Source organism: Brachionichthys hirsutus, chromosome 21, assembly GCF_040956055.1.
Source record: "Brachionichthys hirsutus isolate HB-005 chromosome 21, CSIRO-AGI_Bhir_v1, whole genome shotgun sequence".
In the NCBI taxonomy this organism is placed as follows: domain Eukaryota; kingdom Metazoa; phylum Chordata; class Actinopteri; order Lophiiformes; family Brachionichthyidae; genus Brachionichthys; species Brachionichthys hirsutus.
Window position 1 is genome coordinate 1,241,269 of NC_090917.1, and position 23,427 is coordinate 1,264,695.

The following is a 23,427-nucleotide window of genomic DNA, read 5'->3' on the forward strand; positions in this document are numbered from 1 at the left end:
GCGGCCCCGCCCATCCCCTCTCTCTCCCTCTCTCTCTCGCTCCCTCTCTCTATCACGTGATGCCCCCTCCTGCTCGCGGAGAGCATCAGACTGCACCTTTTCCTCCTTAAGAGGACGGAAAGAGAGAGAGAGGGGGGGGGGGGAGACTGAGTCGTACTGAGAGAGGGAGCGCGACAGAAGGATGGAGAGTCAGTAAGAGAGAGAGAGAGAGAGAGAGAGGTAGCACCAGCAGCACCTTGTCGCCCGGAGGCGAGCCTGTGATAATTTTCTCCCTGTCCGGTAGACCGGCTCCATCCACCACCGGGCGCGCGCGGGTTTTGAGATTCTCCTCAAATGGGGAATCGAATCGATGAGGCGCGCGCCGCACTGTCGACACGGAGCCAGGAGACGCGCGCGAGGTAGGTCGGTTCCGTAGCGTGTTGTGTTCGCTTGTTTTATTCACCGGTGGGCGGGTGTCACGTCACGCGGTTACAGGTTGTGATGTCAATTAAGGAAAAAGAAAAGCTAAACTGCAGTTAAGCAACGAGACGGAGCCCCGGGATTGGTTGACTAGCGAGGGGGGGGTGTACGGCCGTAAATCGAGAATCGATATTTCCACCGCATTCATTCAGCTCGTCTATCAATAACTATGATGTCGCTGCTTTTTCGGCTTTCAGAGATTCGAGGAAAGCATTTGCACCCCGACGTGTGTGTGTGTGTGTGTGTGTGTGTGTGTGTGTGTGTGTGCGCGCGTGTACACTTCCAGACAGTGCGTGTTTGGTGTAAATGAGCCGCTAATTCGATAAAGTGAGGCGGTTTGAGTCATCCGCCGCAGCGCGCGCGCGCTGATCCCGCTCTTTGTGATGAATGCGTGATGGTGGCGCGCGAGGCGCGAGCCCTTATCAGCCAAAACAAAATAATGATTTAAGTCTCGTAGGAATACGTTCAGGCCCGTCAGTGGTTAGGATGCGTGTGCGTGTGCGTGCGTGTGTCGAGGCAGCCGCCGGTATCTGCGGCATGAAGGGAGCTCCTTCCCAAGAGGTGCCGTTTTGTGTGTGAGTGCGTGCGCGCGTGCCTGCACCGTTTCTGTTTACCGTAAGTCGCTGTTTGTGCCGTGCGTCGGTTCGTGTCCGGTTCTGATTCGGCCCCGTGAAGCGCGCGCTACGAGCGTGCGTAATTTGAGAATAATAGTGGTTTCTGCGCGCGTGTGTGTGACCCTGGTTTCTGTTCTCTCTGTAGGTCGCTGGAGAGAGTGATGACGTGGCAGTGAGAGACGCGCACACCTCGCTCACGCACGCGTATTTGCCCACGCACACACTAGTTTAGTACTTGCCCTACTGAGACGGGGAGGAGTGTGAGGAAACATCCTGCTGCGCCGATGCCGCGTCTCTCCTCCACTGATGTGTGAGCGCACGCCTTCACGCACGCTCCATGGGGAGTTGCCTTCGTGGGGGGGGTGAAGCCCTATCTGGGGCACAGCGGGGATGGGTTCGCGTCCCATTCGGCACATGTTTAGACGTGAAGAGTAAAAGACCGAATGGGCCGAAGACGTTGAACGCCACCGCCGGGCCGCAGACGATCCCGCAGTAGCCACTGTTTGACCCCCCCCCCCCCGAGGAAGTACCCTGCAGTAGACACCATGAGCTCTAGGCTGGAGGGGACACCCCAGCTCTAGCCTCTATCTCCTCCCGTGTGTGTGTGTGGGTGTGTGTGTGTGTGTGTGTGTGGGTGTGTGCGCGCGCGTGCGTGCGTGCGAGCGCGCGTATGAGTGCGATGGCGGTGTGCGTTTGGGCGGCAGCCCCCCTGCTCTTCCTGGGGCTGTGCCTGTGCAGCGTGGGGGGCCAGGCCCGAGGCGAGGTCCTGGAGTTCGGGGGCGTGTCCGGCCAGTGGGGCGGTTCCCCGTCTGGAACGCCTGCTGCGAGAGCGTGCTGAGCTTCAGCCTGCGGACGCACAGCCGGGAGGGGCTGCTGCTCTACCTGGACGACGAGGGCTTCTGCGACTTCCTGGAGCTGCTGCTCCTCCGCGGGCGCCTCCGCCTGCGCTTCTCCATCTTCTGCGCCGAGCCGGCCGAGCTGCAGTCCGGCGTGGCGGTGAGCGACGGCCGCTGGCACGCCGTGCGCGTCAAACGGGACTGGAGGAACACCTCGCTGGAGGTGGACGGCCGGCTGGAGGGATGGGCGGAGGTGAAGAGCAAGAGGAGGGACATGACGGTGTTCAGCCACACCTTCGTGGGCGGGGTCACGCCGGAGCTCCGCTCCTCGCCCCTGCGCCTCACCTCGCCCTCGGTGCGAGAGCACCCGGCCTTCCGCGGGTGGATCATGGCGGTGAGCGTCAACGGCTCGCTGGCGACGCTGGACAGCTCGGAGGGCGTCACGGTAACGGCCGGCTGCGGGCCCGACCACCGGTGCCAGAACGGAGGGGCGTGCAGCGTGGTCGACGAGCGGGCCGTCTGCGACTGCTCCGACACCGGTTACCAGGGCGACGACTGCAGCGAAGGTAAGGGCCCAGAACCACCCCCGACCCATCACACACACACACACACACACGTGCGTGTGGACCGGCAGCCTTCACAAACACGGCACGACACGCATACTGATTCAGTGTGATATTGATCGTGCATGGCTGCAAATGTTAATGTCGATTTAGTATGCGCCTCCAGAGCTCAGAGCTAAGCCCCGCCCCCTAAGAAAGGCAGAGCTTGAGAACAGCTGTTCTGGCTCGCCTGGGAGTCGGGAGGTCCGAATCCACCCAGAAGCATCACCTGGCTGGTGAAGCCTGGGCGGGCTCAGGTGGTTTGTGGTGGTCCATTATGGGCGTGTCCGATGAGGTGCTCTGATTGGACGTTGTCATGGCTGATGTCTGTTTTTAATGGACTGCATTGATTCTCGACGGCCTTCACAGGTTGCCACAATCTATAGCCGTGTGTGTGTGTGTGTGTAGTATGTGTGAGTGTGTGTGTAGTATGTGTGTGTGTGAGTGTGTGTGTAGTATGTGTGTGTGTGAGTGTGTGTGTAGTATGCGTGTGAGTGTGTGTGTGTGTAGTATGTGTGTGTGTGAGTGTGTGTGTAGTATGCGTGCTTTCTTTCTGTTTTTTGTTTTTTGCATCTGAGCGAAATAAAAGAGGAAATAGCGCCCTGTCAATGGAACTTCATTACGGCGACAGCCTGATATAAAAATCTAACTTTTATAGGTTGGAGGTTCCGTCCCGACTCCGGCGGAACGCCGCCCAACGGGTCCGTGGTCAGTGCAAGCGAGGCGCTGTGATGACGGCCATTACAAAAATGAAACCGCTTCTTAATGAACTCAGCTCTATTGTTATAGCCGGTACTGCAAATGCTTTAATTTCCCCTGCTCAGCTGTGTGTGTGTGTGTGTGTGTGTGTGTGTGTGTGTGTGTGTGTGTGTTGTTGTTGGACTTGCTTCAGTTAATTCAAAGAGCAAATCTGCATCCCTAATCGATAGCGCTCCGCTGCCCACCGGAGACGTCGATCAGCTGTGCATCGGGGACCGATGCTCAGCTGCCCCCCCCCCCCCGTCCCCCCCCAAAAATAAAAGCAGCCCGACCTTGCTGCAGTGTCCTGACCTCACGCCCCACCCAACGCCGCTCCCTTTTGCCACCCACCCACCACATCACACCCTTAACATGTAGTGGACAGTGGAATGGTTACCATGGAGACAGGGCTAATCGGGATGCTTCATGCTGGGAGAGCGCCACCATCCATCCTTCCTCTGCCGTGTTCAGCTCCATCTCAGCTCTACTGTAGGTACATGCTGGCGTGTGTGTGTGTGTGTGTGTGTGTGTGTGTACTTGACACCACTCTTCATTTCCAGGCGGGCGGGGTCCTCGTTACGTTCACTAAAACTCGGCAATCAACAGAGGAATAATTCATATTTTCAGCAAAGGTGCAACGATCAGTTCATTGATTCACTGCTCAACAGAAATCTACATTTTTGCAGCAAACTGAATAAATAATCTGAATAATTCCGTGAAGGCCTCGCAGAAACTGGAAGCGCAATGTTGTGACATTTAGCAGATAAAGTAATCAATAGATTAGTAAGGAATATGCATGCATTGATCATTCCCTTGTTCCAGCTTCTTAATTCTATCTTATTAAAAGCTGAATATTCTGCTTTCCTTCCAGTTTACAAACTGAAGTTCATTGATAAATCAGAAGAAGCGACGGATCGATCAGAAACCGAAATGATCCGCGGGCCTTGTGCTCCATTTTGTGTTTGTGGCGTCTGTAATCAGAAGCGACAGAGTGTGTGTGTGTGTGTGTGTGTGTGTGTGTGTGTGTGTGTGTGTGAGATCCGGGCTCGTATAATCCGGTCTGCTGACACACCTGCACAAACACACGGAGCAACACGTGCCCACGGTGTGCAGGCTCCGGCGTCCCCGCGCCGCGTCTGAGGCGCCTTAATGGCGGTGTCGCGCCACACACCGGTGGAGGCGGAGACATTTTGCCGCTCAACAACAGCCCTTTCATCCTCCCAGAGTGGGCCGGCCTTTAAAGTGTTGCTGCGGAGAGCCCGGTGACGGTTGCCGGGCTGGTCGCCGGGCTGCTCTTGTGACATCATCATTAGTCTTTACGGGTTTCTTGTTCTCCCCGGTTAACTCCTTCAGCCTTGCGTTGAGGTTTAAGGTGTAACCCTCGTGCCCCCCCCCCCCCCCCCCCCGCGTGCGCCTGGCTCGTTAGCCTGCTCTGGCTTGCGTTGTCCTTGAGGGCAAAGCTCTGTTAGCATGCTAATGGAGCCGCGGTGCTAGCACAAGGGCAGAGGCCAGGAACACACACACACACACACACACACACACCTCCACGTCCGCGCATCCATTAACACAAACACACACTCAGTTAAAGTATTGACCCGTGCATGCCCCCCCCCCCCCCGTCTTCCCGCACTGCTAATCCATCCCTACGTGTTCTCCTGTGTGTGTGTGTGTGTGTGTGTGTGTGTAGGTGTGTGAAAGGTGTTCAGAGTGAGGGTGAGATTGTGAGGTTATTGTTTTTTTGGGGGGGGGGGGGGGCTCTTGGGGAGAGGAAGCGGCTGCAAGGTAAGTCCTGGGGTAAACGGCTCTTGAATCCAAACGTGCAGGTAAGAAGATATGTTTGAACACACCCCCTTCAAGTGTGTGTGTGTGAGTGTGTGTGTGTGTGTGTGTGTGTGTGTGTGTCTACACACACGTGGAGTCCTATAGAGACTGCATTACTTTAATGCCGCCGTGTGTGTGTGAGTGTGTGTGTGTGTAGACAAACCTCAGTTTTGGCTCGCAGTACAGCATGGCGTCCATTGTGGCGTTTTGCGTAGACTTTGCATGTGTGTTACCACGGTAACGCTGGACGATTGTGCATGTACAGTAAGTGGCCATGGTAACCCGAGGGCTTCGCATGCATGTTAATGAATGTCTGTCTCTCTCTCTCCTCGGCCGGCCGCCACGTCGTCCCAGAGCCCAGCTACACTCCAGGTAGGTTGCACTCATCCATCCATCCCTCTCTCTCTCTCTCTCTCTCTCTTTCGCTCTATCATCGTTGCCTGTGTCCCTTTTTTGTTTCTACTCTTTATCCGGACATCTCTTCCTTCGTCTCTCTGATTCTGACGAGTATTAAACACGTCCTTCTCCCTGACCTTCACGTTGTCATGGAAACGTGCGATCGGTTGAAATAAAGCCAGGTAGCCAGCGGTAACCGTCTCTCGGTCTGCGCGCGTACGTCGCGGTCGGCTGCTGAAATCCGGTAAGTTCCTACATCCCACGTGTTTCCATCGAAGGCGGCTCCGGCCTCCCGTTTAGCGAGGCGTCACGCCGGCGCCGGCGCCGGCGCCGTAGAGTACGCACCCTACTTCCTGTCTGTGTGTACCTGTTTGTGCGTAGGATCGCTGCCTACGGCAAGTAAGTGTCAAAGAGAGTTCAATTTAGACTTTGCAGGGTTTTTTTGAGGACTCACTTCTGTTAGCGTTCACTGCATGTCATTGACAAATTCCTGAATCACACACACCCGCACACACACACACGCACGCACACACACACACGCACACACACACACACGCACGCACACACACACACACACGCACACACTCCACGCCCGTGAACCTTTGCCGTGCTGACTGTGCTCTTGTCTTCCTTTAAGGTCTGGCACACCTGATGATTGGCGACCAAGGTATGGCCTCCTCTTACCTCACTTCCTGTTGTCCCCCGCTAAACCATCACCTCCCCTTCCTCCTCACTCCCATACTCACCATCTCCCCACTCCGTCACCGCCCCGGCACGGGAGAGAAGTTGTGTCTCTAGGCACTGAACCCAGGTCAGTTTTTTCTGGTCCCGTTTCGGTCCATTTTGATCTGAACTGAAATGGATCACTTTCACGACGGAACGGATAAACGGCGATCAGGAATGTGACCTTGAAGACGACGTTTTTCGGTTTGAGTTGTGATCATGAGCCTGAGAGCAACTTCTGCTGTGGATTCCTATAATCACGGCTGCTGCTGTGTGTGTGTGTGTGTGCGTGGGGGGTGGGGGGGCTGGCGTTTCCCACGGTTCGGCCGGCTTAGCTTTGGCGGCGCTCCGCATCATGGAATTGGAGCGAGCGATTGACTCCATGGACGGTTTGACTTTGCCTTTACTCACCTCACCGTCTCTCATCTCGCCGTGATTGATTCTTTTTTTTTTTTTTTGCCGTGTGGATCTGTGTGCTTTTGGATTTGTAAATGAAACGAGCGGCTTCCGGTGCGTGTCGCGCCGCTGCTCCTCATGGGCTCACGCTTCCATGTCAGCCAGCACATGTGATTCCTTCCACATACGAGAGCAATGCGGTTACACCTCACCCCACCCACCCCCACCCCCCATGATGCTCTCCATTTTTTAACACGCCAAACTCACGATGCTGCATCTGTTTCTCCATCTCGCTGTGTGGAACGCCTCCCTCTGTGAATTTAGGACAGCTCAGAGGTACCCCCCCCCCCCCCCACACACACACACACTTAATTTTCTCTTGGCTGCTCTGTGTGGCTTTTGAATGTAGCGACCCGTACGAACGCCGCCGCTGACCTTTAGAGCTCTCCGGCTTCACGCTCTTAATTTGCGGCGGTCAATAAGTTGGAATGTTTCATTTCGGGGGAAGGTAAGAAGCCGCCCGTGCATGCGTGAGGAGCGTGTGAGTTCATGCATGCATGCAAAATAAGCGTGGGGGGGGGGCTGTTGGAAACCCTGAAGGTAGGTGCTGCTGGGCCGGCCGGCTCTGCACGACGCTGATGAACACCCTGATTGGCTCACGTGGAGACAGGCGTGACCCTGACGTGATGACGAGTCACGAAATATTCCCCCGAGCCGCTGTAGGGGAGATATCTTAAATCCCCGGCCGGCCGTCACCCCTAAAATACTTCTATTCTGAGAAGTATATTTCTATCTCAGTAAAGCGCCCGGCTCCGAGGTGCTGCCTTAAAATGCCTGCCATGAATCATCCAGGTGGCAGCGAATGTTGAATTGCTTCATCCGGCTCACGCTCAGCATTTTAAATCACCTGCTTAAGGAGCGACATGTAATAACACGTGTTCCCTGTGTTATTACACAATGCATTCGGCGCGTTTGAGTTTTACCGCGTTCTGAACAGCGATGGGACCAATCTATTTATTTAATAACCTTTGAAAACTGTATGCATGAAAAAGATGTGTGTGTGTGTGTGTGTGTGCACGTGCGTGCGTGCGTTTGCTCTGCATGCTGAGATGTAAAGGCTGTCAAACGGTGGAGATGAAGCCTAGCTTAGGTTAGCTCGCCGTAAAAAGGCTTTTTCTGAGGAGCCTGCAAAACTGAAATGAGTTTCTTTGAGGGGGTAGACTGGTCGCAGGGAGGGGGTGCCGCAGAGACAGAGATTGTGTGTGTGTGTGTGTGTGTGTGAAGTGATTTTGCCTGTGAGAGACGAGCTAAAGGAATGAATGATAGAGAGAGGAAGAGGAAGAGGAGGCAAGGGAGGCGATAAAGTGAGTCGTCCTCTCTCCTGTGATGTAAAGAGACTGCTTGTATCTGCAAAGGGACAGCAGTGGACCCTGACTGCCCCCCCCCCCCCCCAGTCCAGTCATCCACCAGGGGACATCAACAGCTGGACCTTTCCCCTCCGCCATAAAAACCCAGCTATCACTCGTCCTGAAAACGATACCCACGGATCACTAATCACTTTGAGTGGGTGAAAATGCAAGGATTGTGGAGGAAGGAAAGAAAAGAGGGATGCAAATTGGATTTTCTTAAGTATCGAGCAGCCAAAGGAAGAGGGGGAAATGGATTTCGGTTTTTTCTTCCTTCAGTTTTTTGGGGAAAAGTATTGAGCAGCAATAATCTGGATGGAAAATGTGCTTAAAGCCAAAGTAGCGGATTTCACCCGTTCGCTTTTCTCTCTGTTGAGCCGAGAATCGACCCGGAAAAAGGTTCTGAATGATTCTGGCTCCGGGTTTCCCGTCCTGGACGCAGGTCCGGTTAATAGCGTTTGTCCGAGTCTTCTTGTTATCCATTCCCGCAATCTGTGCTGGGCATAATCAAGCAGCCGGCCTCGGCTGAAGTGACCTTTACCCACGCATAATGGCCGGACAAACAGACTCGCACTCGCGCACGATAACCTTTAGAGAGTGCCCGTTGAGTAGGTGAGTGAATGTCTGCCTGCACTGTAAATATGCATGAGTAAGGCTGCCTGCACATATTCTTCACGGTCAGCGGGCGAAGGCGGGAGGGAGGGATGTGTGTGTGTGTGTGTGTGCATGTGAGGTGGGCTGTGAGTCATCACTTGTGACTCACAAAGCGTTGGCAATCCAAGTGGCTCATTTTAACACGTTTGTCTTATGGTGAAAAGCACACAGATGGACACACACATTCGCGTCACACTCTTTAAATGGTCTCCTTTTTTTTGTCCGAAACACAATGGCACACACACACACACACACACACACACACACACACACGCAACCACTCACGCAGCGGCGCGCCGCCGCCGCCATATGAAGGCGCCAAGTTAAGAGGAACCAGCCGGCACCGGAAAAGTACGGCGTGTCTTCTGCCTCTTACTCATCGTCCCGGACGCCGAATGATAAATCTCACGGGGGTGGATTATTCTTATCATTATTCTCTCACTGAAGAAAAGCTAAAGGAAACCAAATTAAAAGCAGCAACGCGTTGAATCGTTTATTTGTGCGCGTTTATCAGACGACAAGCTTTTCACTGCTGCGATGCGAGGATTCCCCGACGTGCCCGGTTTTACATGATTTATGGCAATAACTCCTGATTATTCTGTCTCGTTCGTTCATCAGCTGATTAGCTTCTCGGACACGTTGTGAAAAATAGTGGTTTATTATTTTCAAAAAGGTCACGCTGATGTCTTCGGTTGTCAAAACCCGCAAAATATTCCATTTATTATCAAAGATGAGCATCAAATGCTCACATTTGAGTAAAGGAATACTCCAATTTGGCTCATTTTCTGTCGGCTAATTGGTTTTTTGGTTTGGACCTGCTGTTGGTTGGGGAAAAAACAAAAATCAATCTTTTTGCATTACAAAAATGACCCAAAAAACCTGTTTAAATCACCTCTATGTTGAATTGAATCCTTTATATTTGTTTGTAACGTCGGAAGCGTTTCGCAAAACGGGCAAGTGAGCAGTGCCCAACTGGAGATGCGAGCGGCGAGTGTCTGGTGACTGATGGACTGGCAGGATTTTGAGTTCTTGGGCTGTGAAAAAAAAAAAAAAACTGAGGAAGCGAAGTTGTGAGTCGTGCTAAAAGTTCTAGCAAAAAGCGCATTTCTGTGATATCCGCATTCATGCTTAACACCCATGCAGTTCTGCTAATGCAAGGCCCAGCGCCAGCTTCCCCTTCATCATCAGGGCGCCGCACCGCGACCGGCTCCACCGTGGGAAATGCTCGGCAGCCCCCCCCTCACGACTAAACGTATGCCTTTATTGTTAAGTGTATGCAATTATCATCCCGTTAGCAAGCGTCGATAGCGACATTCCGCGTGCACGCTGCGAGCTAATAGGGAACGCACAAACGCCGAACGACGCACCCTGTAATCGGCCAAAGCCAAATACAGACATCAAACGGACTCCCCGTTACCAGCAGGGCGGTGCGGGGGCGGGGCGGGAAGAAGGGATGGGGTGGCTTTGGGGTAAAGGAGTGCGCAAAACTGATGGTGAGGAAAGTGGGAAAGGAAGGTTGGAAGGAGAAGGTCGGAGACGCAGAGGGAGACAGGAAGGGAGATAAGACGGCAGCGGCTCCCAGCAGGGGTGCTGCTTCGCTCCCGGGCTGGAGAGGATGGTTTACACACACACACACACACACACACACACACGCACACATAATCCCTTTTCAGAAACACAACCCAGACGGCGCTCCGATTGTCTCTTACCTGTTTGAGCCGCTTCCATTGCGTCTGCTGGGCGCTGAGGGGCGCGGCCCAGTTGGCGGTTCACTCCGGCACCCCCATCTGGCATTTGAAGTTCATTTCTTTACCGTGTGCCAAAAAAGCACATGAACACGCACACTCACAGGGATTACACACACACACACACACGCATACTCCTGGTATTCGTCTGGCAGAACTACAACGACTGAAACGGCCACAGAATTCATTATAAAACCGTTAAAATATCTTCGTGGAAAGAGCTTTCCTGCTCTCGTTGTTTAACAGCCGGCTGTAAGTGGTTTCATTAGGCGCTTGTTTGTGTGACACCATGTAGATTGTGTGTCTGGATATATTTAACAACGCACAAATACGCATTCTTCACATACGATGTGTGTGTGTGTGTGTGTCTAACACAGATGAAACTGACTCTGATCTTATCCAGTTTAAGACAAATACACTGTTCTGCCTGCAGACATTGTCATGGAAACAAGCCGGTTTCCCTGGGTACCAGACAGAAGGCCAAATTCAAACTACAGACGGAGAGATGAGCGCAGATAAAAGGAACAAAAGGAGCTTCTACACAAAGGCAGGAAATGTGCCGTTGGGTTCGTTGTTGTTTTTTACAGAATCAAATTGAATTTAACGGGATTAACAGATTGAGATATTTTGTTAAGATCGATTTGTTCTCAAGGAAATCCAGTTTGTTCGCTTTTCGTTTTGTAGACATTCATTCATCATTTAACCACAAAAATTGTTTGATCTAAAAAATTGGGCGGCGACCCCAAAATATTCCAGATTCCGGCCTTTTAAAGCGCATCACATCCCAACTTTGGGAACGAATGGCTCCGATTTACAAGCGGCGACAAACAGAAAGGAAGGCGATCCGTCAGCGGCGCCCCGACAGTAACGCACTCCTCTGCTGCGTCGCTCCCTCGCCGCCTGCAAACGCCAGGCCCCGTAAATCGCTGGACACAGATGCAAACGGCGCTCCTCGCCGTTGGTGAGTTCGGTGAGTTCGGTGCGCTTGATGCGGACCGTCCACCAGTTAGCATCGATTGAAACAGACTGGTCATCTATCTGAACGTTAAGGAGGAGCGACGGCTCCGTGCAGGATGTCGGAGCGCGTGAGTGTGTGTGTGTGTGTGTGTGTGTGTGGACAGTCTGAGAGGAGCTGATAGCAGAAATGCATGGTGGGCTAAAAACGAGTTGCGCTGGGGGGGGGGGGGGGGGGCGTGCTATCTCCAGAATGACAGCGCTGCTCGTGATTGAGACTTGCCACGCTGGGGTTCAGATACACCAGCATATTTTCTCTCTTTTTCAATCCCTCTGGCATTCCACCCCTCGCTCTCCACCCCTCGCTCTCCATCTCCCTCGCTCTCCATCCCTCGCTCTCCATCCCTCGCTCTCCATCCCTCTCTCTCCATCTCCCTCGCTCTCTGTCGTGTTTTTCTTTCCGTCCCTCCACCTCCTCACGTGACCCGGCTCGGCGGCTCTCTTCATCCCCTCATTTCAAATTCTCTTTTTTCTCTCCATCCTCCATCAGGTGCGATGCAACGCAGCCCCCCCCCCCCCCCCCGCCCAGCCTCCAGCCGCCATTTTGATTCAGTACAGCTGTCCGTGATAATGTACTGTTCACTCAATCATTCTTTCTCGCGCTCGCCCTCCTTCCCATCTCCCTTCCCTCCCCCCCCCCCCCCCCCCGGCACCCATCCAGTAGCACACATATGCTAATCAGTGTGTGACATGCTGAGGAGGAGACCCGTGAGAAGGCACGGCAATCCCATTTGTGTGTGTTTGATGGTCGGAGGGACGTCGTGGCTGCAGCTGCTCCCAGAAGCGAAAGCAGGAGATGAGTTATTCACCTCCTCTCTCCTCCCGCCCTCCTTCCTCCCTGCAGACGGCTTCATTCGTTAGAGCGATCGTTTACTGAGAGCCATCAGAGTCCAAGCCAGCCCTCCATCTTTACATGTTTTCATACGATTCTGTCTGTAGTTTCCGTTTCTCCCCATCGTCTCTCCTCTCCTCTCCTCTCCTCTCCCCTCCCCATCGTCTCTCCTCTCCTCTCCTCTCCTCGGAGTAATTACGTGATTGCGTCCTTGGAGATCGCTCTCTCAGATATAGTAAAGATATTTTTCAGCGGAGCAGTCAAACAAACATTTATAATTACGCACAATAAACAGTAACGCGCCATCTTCTGTACAGCGACGGATATAATTAAATATGAAGACGACCAGAAATCAACCAACAACAAGACATAATCAACCAACAGTAATAAAAACACTGTTTTATAGTCGAGCTTTAAAATGTCCTCAGGAAAAAGCCTAGCTTGAGACATTTTCCAGACAAATCTTCACACAAGAACCCAACACAGAGCATCCGATCACGGGCGTTACACAAAGCATCCGATCACGGCCGTTACACGAAGCATCCGATCACGGGCGTTACACAGAGCATCCGATCACGGCCGTTACACAGAGCATCCGATCACGGCCGTTACACAAAGCATCCGATCACAGGCGTTACACAAAGCATCCGATCACGGGCGTTACACAAAGCATCCGATCACGGCCGTTACACAGAGCATCCGATCACGGGCGTTACACAAAGCATCCGATCACGGGCGTTACACAAAGCATCCGATCACGGGCGTTACACGAAGCATCCGATCACGGCCGTTACGCAAAGCATCCGATCACGAGCGTTACACGAAGCATCCGATCCGATCACGGGCGTTACACAGAGCATCCGATCATGGGCGTTACGCAAAGCATCCGATCACGGGCGTTACACGAAGCATCCGATCACGGGCGTTACACGAAGCATCCGATCACGGGCGTTACACGAAGCATCCGATCACGGGCATTACACAAAGCATCCGATCACAGGCGTTACACAAAGCATCCGATCACGGGCATTACACAGAGCATCCGATCACGGGTGTTACACAAAGCATCCGATCACGGGCGTTACACAGAGCATCCGATCACGGGCGTTACACATAGCATCCGATCACGGCCGTTAGAAACCGGAAGAGCAAAGGGTGCTGGTGGGGGGGGGGGGGGGGCTGTTCCCTTCCTCCATCTTCTCCCTTTTCCGCTTCCGTCGGTCCGCCTGCGCCGCCCTCCCATCACTCTGACGGGCGGCGCCCTCCACGGGACGGCGTGCCATGTGGCGTGTACGCCATTGTGTTTGCCTGAGCTAATCCCGACTCGCTCTCTTAATCTGAGCTGCAGCAGAGTGTGCGACTTTCTGCGCGTGCGTTTGTGCACTGAACTCACGCATGCACCACGTGTGTGTGTGTGTGTGTGTGATGGTGTTGGGATTGTATAGCTGTGTTTTCCATGCACCTCCCTCCTCCTCCTGCTCCTCCTGCTCCTCCTTGCTCCTCTCAGTAAAGACTAGCCCGAGGCTCCGGGTTGGTAATAGCTTTTCTGACAGCAATACACCAATATTTACAGAGACCAGCACCCGCCCACGCCCCTGTGAATTTCATGCACACTAAAAAAAAGATTAGACTTGTCCACACACACACACAGATGCGCAGACTTTTTTTGTTTTTCTTTATGCATGCACACACACACACACACACACTCTTAATTAGCATGCTGGGAGGAAAGGAATCACACTTGGGGGAACTCGCGAGCATGCTGGCAAACAACTTGTTGTTTCTCTCTCGCATATTGGCTTTCACACTTCATGTTTTTTATGCAAAGGCAAAGAAAGACAATTTGCCATAATTGCTCTTTGAATGGAAACATATTCTCATTTTTGACTTCTCGTTATTCTCTCCCTTATATCCGCTCAAGTGCGGCAGATTCCACTTCAACGCTCTTCTCGCTACCTTAATAGCCCATCGCCGCGTTCTCGCCTACTTTGCGGGGGGGGGGCTACGTGTACTACTGCAGTACAGTAGTAGACATGTAGTACACTTACAGTACTGCATTTTGATGTTGAATCTTTGTTTCATTTTTAAGCCCGAAAATGATTTTTTTTTGTAACAAAAATCATACATTTTTAAGGAAAGAAAAAGAATTCAGAGCGGCAGCAAAACCCCGCGAAATAGCGAATTTCCACGGAGGGAGGTGCGAGCGATTATAAGGACGGTGCTGAGGAGAATGCCGGAGCGGATGCGGAGGAAGGGATGGGTGTGAAGCACACAGATAATGTCACCCTCGCTCGCCAACGCCATACTATGATCATTTCTGCACGCAGATGTGTGTAGGTGTGCGTGTTTGTTCCTCTGGCCCGTCTGCACATATCGGGCCGTGAGCTCAAGTAAGTAGATAAGAGGCGGGATGATGGATTGCATCTCGAGTCCTTGAGGGTCGCCATTGTTGTGCAAGGTAAGTCTGCTCGTTGTTCTGCATTGTAATTCGCCCGTCCTGCCTTCCAACCTTCTCTCCATCTTCACCTCCATCCTGCTCAACACGTTCCTAATCCCCCCCCCCGCCAACGCCACGCACACGCATACGTAAACGCGCGCAGACGCCCTGGCGTTTTTGGCGGCCATCGCCAAACGAGGCCCCCCGTCGCCTCCAACCGCCAGCTCTCTCAACGGAGAGGACGGCGGGCTCGGTGACGAGTTTGGGATTCTGCATGCACGCCACCGCCTCGCTCTCTACTTAATCTCCAACCCACACGAGTGATCAAAGCTTGTTTACTCTTCACTTCATGGTGCGATTAGAGGTATGGAAGGAACTGTCTCCTCCGAGTGTTTGGCGTCGGCGAGGCTTTTGCTTGACAGCAACCGCATTCTCAGCTTCTCAAACGAACGTGTTTGCAAACGTAGCCCGAGCTAGCGGAGCTTAGTTTGACTCCATTGGCTCTGATGACTGTTGAAGAATTTGAGTGTGGGAACCCTGGAAGCACGGGCTGCGTTCTTGTCGACATGATCGTGTTCTTTCTTCCTCTTCCCGTCTCAGCTCGCGAGGAGCACGTCGCCACGTTCAAGGGATCCGAGTACTTCTGCTACGACCTGTCGCCCAACCCCATCCAGTCGAGCAGCGATGAAATCACGCTGTCTTTTAAGACGTTGCAGCGCAACGGCCTGATGCTGCACACGGGCAAGTCGGCCGACTACGTCAACCTGGCCCTGAAAAACGGCGCCGTGTCGCTCGTCATCAACCTCGGCTCCGGGGCCTTCGAGGCCCTGGTGGAGCCCGTCAACGGCAAGTTCAACGACAACGCCTGGCATGACGTCAAGGTCACCCGCAACCTGAGACAGGTAACCGGACAGCAGGGGACGAAAGGGTGAACGACCAGGAGAGGAGATAGAAATGATAAGCTTATTGATAAGAGGGTGAAGAAATGTCATGGCGGGGGGGTAAACATGAATAATTCATCAAGGCAAACCATTTGTGACATTTGAGGATTTGCTGCTACATTTTCACGCTACGTCATTTTTAAACTGACGGCTTCTCAGAAAGCTGAACTGTTGTGGTCGCAGCGTTGGTTTCTGAGTCGTTTAAGTGTGTATTTGACTTTGGTCGGCCACAGTGACGGCGGCAGGCGTTTCAGGGGGCCAGCGGGCTGCAGGACAGACTGCAGCCTGCAGCAGGAAGCTAATCAATGTAGCCGCTACGGGCAGCGGTCTGTTGTCCGACTCGCAGCCCAGGCTGCGGTGGGAGGGAAAGGCCTCAGCTCCGGTCTTAGTTTACTGTGGGTTAACCACCAGACCGGCGCTGCTTTCGGCTCTAGGTGAGTGCTCGTTCTACTGTGGATGGGTGAGAGAGAGCGAGTGAACGGGTGAGAGAACGAGAGAGTGAAGGTGAGGAACGAGGGTGACTAGCACTCGGGTGCTCGGAACCCACCTGTGCCCCGCCTCTTCTGTCTGCCTGTTTGTGCCACTAACTTGACGACCAACTTTACTAACCTGCTAGTGAAACTAACCAACCATCCATGGAATGATTCATTCTACTAACCTAACCTGTTCCCTTCTCCTAGCGAAGCCACACCAACCAACCTCCTAGCGTCACCAGAGGCCGCCTAGCGTTCCTTTTTTGCTTTCGGAGGTTGTTCTTTTCACAGTTTTTTTTTTGCTTTCCTTTCTCCCCCCTCTCCCACAAAGCACTCAGGCATTGGACACGCTATGGTAAACAAACTCCATTGTTCGGTAGATATCATTCTAATTGTTTCTTAGTTTGGGTTTGCCCCTTCTATTTCCTTTTCAACCATAGACCATCTAAACGTAACCAATAAAAGGATAAACGCGGTTGGTAATCTTTTCCGCTTAAAAAGCCCCAGCACCCCCTTACCCCCCCCAAACCACCTTTTTTTCTTTAAATCCTCCCCCCCCCCCTTTTTTTTTCTCTATCGTTTTTTCACCCCATTACTCTGTGACTAACATGTAGGTGTGTTTTGATTGGCTCATCCCTCACCTGCACGCAAGTGGCGAGCCCCTCCCTCCCCTTCCTGCTTGGCGTGACTCAGAAGCCCTCTCTGATTGGTCCACAAAGTCTCTCTTTGAGTTCTTTGTCCGCCACGCTGCCGCTGCATGTCCTCCATGGCGCCTCTGACTCATCCTGTCCTCCGTTGTCATTCCTTGTCTCCTGCGCCCTCCGTCCCACCGCTTGCACGCCCAGCGAGGAGCAGGCTGCATGCTTGTGTGTGTGTGTGCGTGTACGTGTGGAATGGGCCGTACGCTGTCTAACACCCGTGTCGATGCGTGTCTCTGTCATTGTGTCATCCGTGTAGAATCGCTGATCTAACAAACCTCACCCCCCCCCCCCGACCCCCCCAGACCACGAACTCACAAACTAACACCATCATCACAACTCGCCCTAACAACACACTGACATAACGTCATCGCACCTACTAACAGCATTGAAGTCATGAGCCCTAACCTCTGCAACCCAGCGCAGCAACTAACAGCTACTAACTAGTAAACGCTAACAGCTACTAACTAGTAAACGCTAACAGCTACTACCTAGTAAACGCTAACAGCTACTAACTGGTAAACGCTAACAGCTACTAACTAGTAAACACTAACAGCTACTACCTAGTAAACGCTAACAGCTACTAACAAGTAAACGCTAACAGCTACTAACAAGTAAACGCTGACAGCTACTAACTAGTAAACGCTAACAGCTACTAACAAGTAAACGCTAACAGCTACTAACTAGTAAACGCTGACAGCTACTAACAAGTAAACGCTAACAGCTACTACCTAGTAAACACTAACAGCTATTACCTAGTAAACGCTAACAGCTACTAACAAGTAAACGCTAACAGCTACTACCTAGTAAACGCTAACAGCTACTAACAAGTAAACACTAACAGCTACCTATAAAGCACCTGTGGAGATTTTACTTTAACGCCTGACCGTCCAGGCCGCTTTGCACAAACGCTCCCGGACAGCGAAGAATTCACAACTTTCATGTTCTGTAGGGTATCAGGATGAAAACAACCCGCTAACTGGGACAGGGTTTGCACCCAGGGCACTCTTAATGCCCCCCCATGCAGGCTATTACACAGCAGAATGGGCTGTTTAATTATCAGAACACCAGGGTCAGTGTCACTTTAGGTGGGGCAGCGAGGAAGGTAATTGCTATTATGCTAGGAAGTAAATCAAACGACATCTTCTACCAGATAAAGCAGTTTAGCGTCTTCGGTGGAAACGTAGAGAGAAGCACCTTTAGCGGCGGCGGCAGCGAGGCTTTTAATGCGGTGCTGCACATATTGTGCTGATTTAGTGTGTTTTTAGAACTGGCTTTAAAGTTTGGGGCGTGAGCAGTCGCAATCCCTGAAAGGTGGCCTTAAGGCTTTGGCACCCAGTGAAAACACGCACTCTAGATATTACTGTGTCCAGTGACCATGCGCCTGTAGACAGGAAGCGGACCAGTTACGGTGAAGAAGGCACTCCAGAGGTACGAGCAGAATAAATACACCCGGCAGGTAGCACTGATCCATCCACGCCAAAGTCCCACCAGCACAACGAGCCAACTCCCCAAACCAATCAGGCCTCACACATTGGTTACCAGTGTAACGGGGGCTAATTTGGCTGGTCAGCGCCGAGCTAGTGCTTAGCGCTGCCTTTGGGTGTGAGTATATAGCGTGTCCTTTCCCTGTGCTTTGTTGTGTAGGTGACGATCTCGGTGGACGGCATCCTGACCACCACGGGCTACACCCAGGAGGACTACACCATGCTGGGCTCGGACGACTTCTTCTACGTGGGAGGCAGCCCCAGCACCGCGGACCTGCCCGGTTCTCCAGTCAGCAATAACTTCATGGGCTGCCTGAAAGAGGTGCGAGTGTGCATGAAGAAGTGGCGGAGATGGAGATGCTGAGGTTTGCCTTGGGAGTGACCAGGTTGGACAGGATTAGAAATGAGGCAATGAGAGGGACACTGAAGGTTTGGAGAGGTCAGAGAGGACAGACTTCGATGGTTTGGACATGTCCAGAGGAGCGACAGGGACTGTATCGGTACAAGGATGCTGAGGATGGAGCTGCCAGGGAACAGGGCTAGAGGTCGACCCGGGATACGATACATGGACGTAGAGAGGGAGGACATGAGAGTGGCTGGTGTTGGATGTGTGTGTGTGTGTGCGCTCGTCTCTCGGCATCAGAATGCTCAGCACAGACGCGCTCCTTCCACTCGTCAGAGAGCGTTCTGTGTCACGGAGAAGAAATGGAGAAAAGGGAAGGAGAGAGCAACCGTGCAAGCGGCCGGGATAAATGGGAGTTATCAAAAGATGAGGCTGGAGTGTCTCGCCCGACTTGATGTCGGACGCTTTTTGTAGGAATGCACAACACTTGAATTGACAAAAAGGCTTGGGGATTGAGAGACGACCGGGTTCACGTTCATATTTGAGCGTTTCCTCGACGAGTCTGGAAGGGATTCTCGGCGCATTCTTTTTGTTTGAAACGTTAAAGGTGAAGTGGATTCTTCTGTAGAGGATGCTCGGGCGTCATTCACTCGTTTTCCGTCCAGAACCGCCACACCGTTAAGGTGTCGTGATAAATCACGGCAGTCCAGTTCTGTGGAGGAGGGTGTGCATCCGTTCTCCAAAAAAAAAAAAGCAAAGGATTCATATTTCATCCTCTCCTCCTCTAACCCGTCGTCTGAAGGTGGTGTACAAAAACAACGACGTACGATTGGAGCTGTCCCGACTGGCAAAGCAAGGAGACCCCAAGATGAAGGTGCAGATTTATTTATAAGACGTGATCCTGTCAGGAGAGCCGCAGCCAGAGGTGTCCCCGGCGTCCACCTTTAACGTCCTCCTTCCCTCTGCAAGGTAAGTGGCGTGGTCTCCTTCAAGTGTGAGAGCGTCGCCACGCTGGACCCCGTGACCTTCGACACCCCGGAGTCGTTCGTGGCGCTGAGCAAATGGGCGGCGAAGAAAGCGGGATCCATCTCATTCGACTTCAGAACCACGGAGCCAAACGGCTTGATGCTTTTCAGCCACGGCAAACCCAGACAGCAGCAACGGAAGGACCCACGCACGCCTCCGACACTCAAGGTGCAGATGTCTTCTGAAGTCTCCGCGGGAACGGGACGGGCCGGACCTTTGACCCGAAAGCCAACAAATGGGCAAGTCCTTCTTGACGGGATGCTTTCGCCGTCTCGTTGATTCGCAGGTGGACTTTTTCGCCATCGAGATGCTGGATGGACACTTGTATCTGCTGCTGGACATGGGTTCGGGAACCACCAAAACCAAGGCCATGGACAGGAAGGTGAACGACGGAGAGTGGTACCACGTGGACTTCCAGAGGGACGGACGTGCAGGTACACCGCTAGCCTGGAGGCTGAGGGGGGAGGACGGGGAGTAGAAAGCATCGCACTTAAGCAGCTGTCTCTTGGCTCCAGGAACCATCTCGGTGAACAGCGTGAGAACCGCCTACACGGCACCGGGTGACAGCGAGATCCTGGACCTGGATGACACTCTGTACCTGGGAGGACTTCCTGAGGAGCGCGCCGGGCTGATCTTCCCTACAGAGGTGTGAGACTTTCACGGTTAAAACGATTCAAAAATACCTAAACGCCCATATTCCCATTGTTTTTCCGCGTGACCGTCGTTCAAATGAATCCACCTGCTGGCCACGCCCTCCTCAGGTGTGGACGGCCCTCCTGAACTACGGCTACGTGGGCTGCATCCGCGACCTGTTTGTGGACGGGCAGAGCAAAGACATCCGTCGGCTGGCCGAAGCTCAGCGGGCGGTGGGGGTGAAGCCCTCCTGCTCCAGAGAACAGCCCAAACAGTGCCTGTCCAACCCCTGCCAGCACAACGGGGTCTGCAGGGAGGGCTGGAACCGCTACGTCTGCGACTGCTCCGGGACGGGGTACCTGGGGCGGTCCTGCGAGAGAGGTGAGGAGGCTGTTGGGGCGTGTAAAAATGCAAATCTCTGTCTCTAATATTAAATACACAGCAGGCCCAAACGCAAGTGTACCCCCGTTTTTAGAAAAACTCGATACTATCTATCGGTAATAAAAATAGTGCAGCTTTTCTATCTTTGAAAAAACACACATTTTCTGCATCAAAGCGATAGTCGTACGGTGTAGGCAGGAAGAGCAGAGGATCAAACAGGGTGGGAGGAATCACAGACGGGAATATCGGTCAGTGAATCCATGTGTGTGTGTGTGGGGGGGGGGGGTGCGTGCAGGGAGACGGTGTGGTGACAGGTGGGTGGGACCGCCGAGCTGGAACCGCCATTTGACAAGCAGGTGAAGAGATGAGGAGGAACGGGAGACAGGAGCAGAAAAATCTGACGGGGGGGGGGGGGGGGGGGGATTATGAGGATTCAGGCTGAGGGAGAATGAGGAGTCGGACAGTTTGGCAGAGACGAGACACGGAGAGGAGAAGAACGTTGTTTTGCGCCTCGACTGCTGACGCATCCCGAGCGACGGACGCGCCGCCGTCTGGCAGGAGACGCAGACGCAAACTCCCCGGGGAAAAAAATGCTTCCGTTTGGGGTCCGCATCTGCGGCGCGGGCTCCTCCTGTCGGCGCATCCTCAGCTCCGCCTTCCCCTCCTCTGCCTCCGCTCTTCGTCCCGCTGGCCGTGTGCACTGAGGGGTCACTAACTGGTGGCTCGGCGGACTCAAGGAAGCACAGATGGAGAAGCAGACGGAGAGAATGATTGGGCATGTTTACGCCCTCTACCTGCGGTTCGCCTCTCCTCCTCCCCCCCCTTTCTTTTCCTTCTTTAATGAACAGAATGTCGTCACGCTCCGGCTCAAAGTCTTTATTTCCAGCAGCACGTTGCACACCTTTGTCGGGTTTTGCTTCCTGGTCTCTCATCCCTGCCGGAATATGTCAAGAGGATTTACTAAAGCTTTACACTTTCGCACTCCTTCGACCCAAAACAGGATAAATCTCCGTCTGTTAGTAATTATGCATAATTGATGCTATTCCAAAGGGCCTTTCGTACTCAATGTGCAGCAGCCACCCAGTTAGGCACACAAAAAAAACACTGGAAATAATGGTTTTAATGGTTTCAGAGTGCAGTTAGTCTGAAGTTAAGTGACTGTGAATATTAACACGATAAATAATTGTGGATTCATTTAAAAAAACAATTTAGCAGTTATTTACTGAGAAAATAAGAAAATATCTTAAGAATGTAAAGTAAAGCGCTAAAATAAAATCATGGATCCATCCGCTCCACCCGTCAGACCCACAGATAGCAGCGGAGGAGCCGGCCGGTTTGGGGACGGCGTCCCGGGGGGGGGGAAGCTGGAGGGCGGCGAGAGACGGGCGAGACGCCGTCCTCGTCTTTCACGTGGTTTCGTCACCGATCTGTCGCACGCAGATCTCATGTGGCAGGGATTTACGTCCCTGCTTCCATTCCTCCTTCATTTGCCCGATTAGAGAGTCAGCTGCTGTCGCCTGTCTCCCTCATCGCAAATGTGTGCACGTTTTTGTTTGTGTGTGTGTGTGTGTGAGTGTGTGTGTGCGGTATAACAGACCAACCACCTTTTTTTTTTAGTTAATGAGGGTTCATTTGCATTTTAGCCAAGAGCTCCCCCCCCCCCACTCTTTCCCTCTATCTTGCTCTGTCCCTATTTTCTCTTCCCCCTCACTCTGGCTTTACGAAACCCTCCTCTGTTCACACTTTAATTCACTCACTTATTCTGACACACACACACACACACACACACACGTGCGCGCGCTATCGCTCACTTTCCCTCCTCGGCTCATCGGTATTCATGAAGCCTCCCTTCCTGTTCTCTTGGGTTTTTTTTTTTGCCTTGGCACCAAACGTCTTAGGGAGAGCGAAAGGGAGGCAAAGCGCAGAAGGGATGGAATGGAGGGATATAAGAAGGGAGAGATAAAGACTCGCAGGCACGCAGAGAGGGTTTTTAGCTCTATATGTAATCAGCCAATGGGGGGGGGGGGGGGACACAAGGTCCTCTGAGGTAAACAGTTTAGAGGCTGGGGATTGGCCCCAGCAGGTAGCAGCCCGGAGAGCTCATAAATATGCAAATGAGACGAAGGACATTGAAGCAGGATCACCTGAGCTTGTTACACGATGGCTCCGGGGCGAACACGCCCACTGCCACTTATTCTGAGTCCGCCGGATCAGAGCCGGCCATCTGCGCGGCTCTTTTTACATTTTTGCGAGGGAGTGATGATGATGATGATGAATTAAGGCAGGAAGAGACGGAGTAATTCAATGGGGAGCATCAGCGTGACGTAGCTCGGCAGTAAAGCGGGGCTGCAGCACACTTTGTCACGTTTAAACCCGATTCACTCCACGTCAAATTAGCTTTGTCTCTTCGCCGCTTGTCAAACGTGGATGTTTTCATGTTTTCTCCTCTTCCCGCCCGCCTCCCTCGTCCGCCTCCCTCGTCCGCCGCCCCTGGTGCATCGCCCCCGTGTGTCTCGTGCAGACGCGACCATCCTGTCGTACGACGGCAGCAAGTTCATGAAGGTGCAGCTGCCTGTGGCGATGCACACCGAGGCAGAGGATGTCTCGCTACGCTTCCGCTCCCAGCGGGCCTACGGCGTTCTCATGGCAACCACATCGCGGAACTCCGCAGACACCCTTCGCCTGGAGTTGGACGGGGGCCGCGTCCGACTCACCGTCAACCTCGGTACGTCGCATTCGCCCGAACACGGAAATCCTCCCTGCCTCGATGTC

At 53.0% G+C, this 23,427-nt stretch overlaps 1 protein-coding gene across 1 annotated transcript in view; it reads left to right on the plus strand.

Moving 5' to 3' along the window:
- The first annotated feature begins 1,743 nt into the window (after positions 1-1,743).
- nrxn1a (neurexin 1a) overlaps positions 1,744-23,427 on the plus strand; it is a 33,835-nt gene continuing 12,151 nt past the window's right edge. Inside the window, 13 exon segments of the mRNA XM_068754554.1 lie at positions 1,744-1,870; positions 1,873-2,475; positions 5,425-5,442; positions 6,104-6,133; positions 15,274-15,575; positions 16,419-16,442; positions 18,433-18,594; positions 19,418-19,489; positions 19,585-19,809; positions 19,928-20,075; positions 20,157-20,287; positions 20,403-20,655; positions 23,177-23,380. Coding sequence (XP_068610655.1) covers positions 1,744-1,870; positions 1,873-2,475; positions 5,425-5,442; positions 6,104-6,133; positions 15,274-15,575; positions 16,419-16,442; positions 18,433-18,594; positions 19,418-19,489; positions 19,585-19,809; positions 19,928-20,075; positions 20,157-20,287; positions 20,403-20,655; positions 23,177-23,380 — 2,299 coding nt within the window.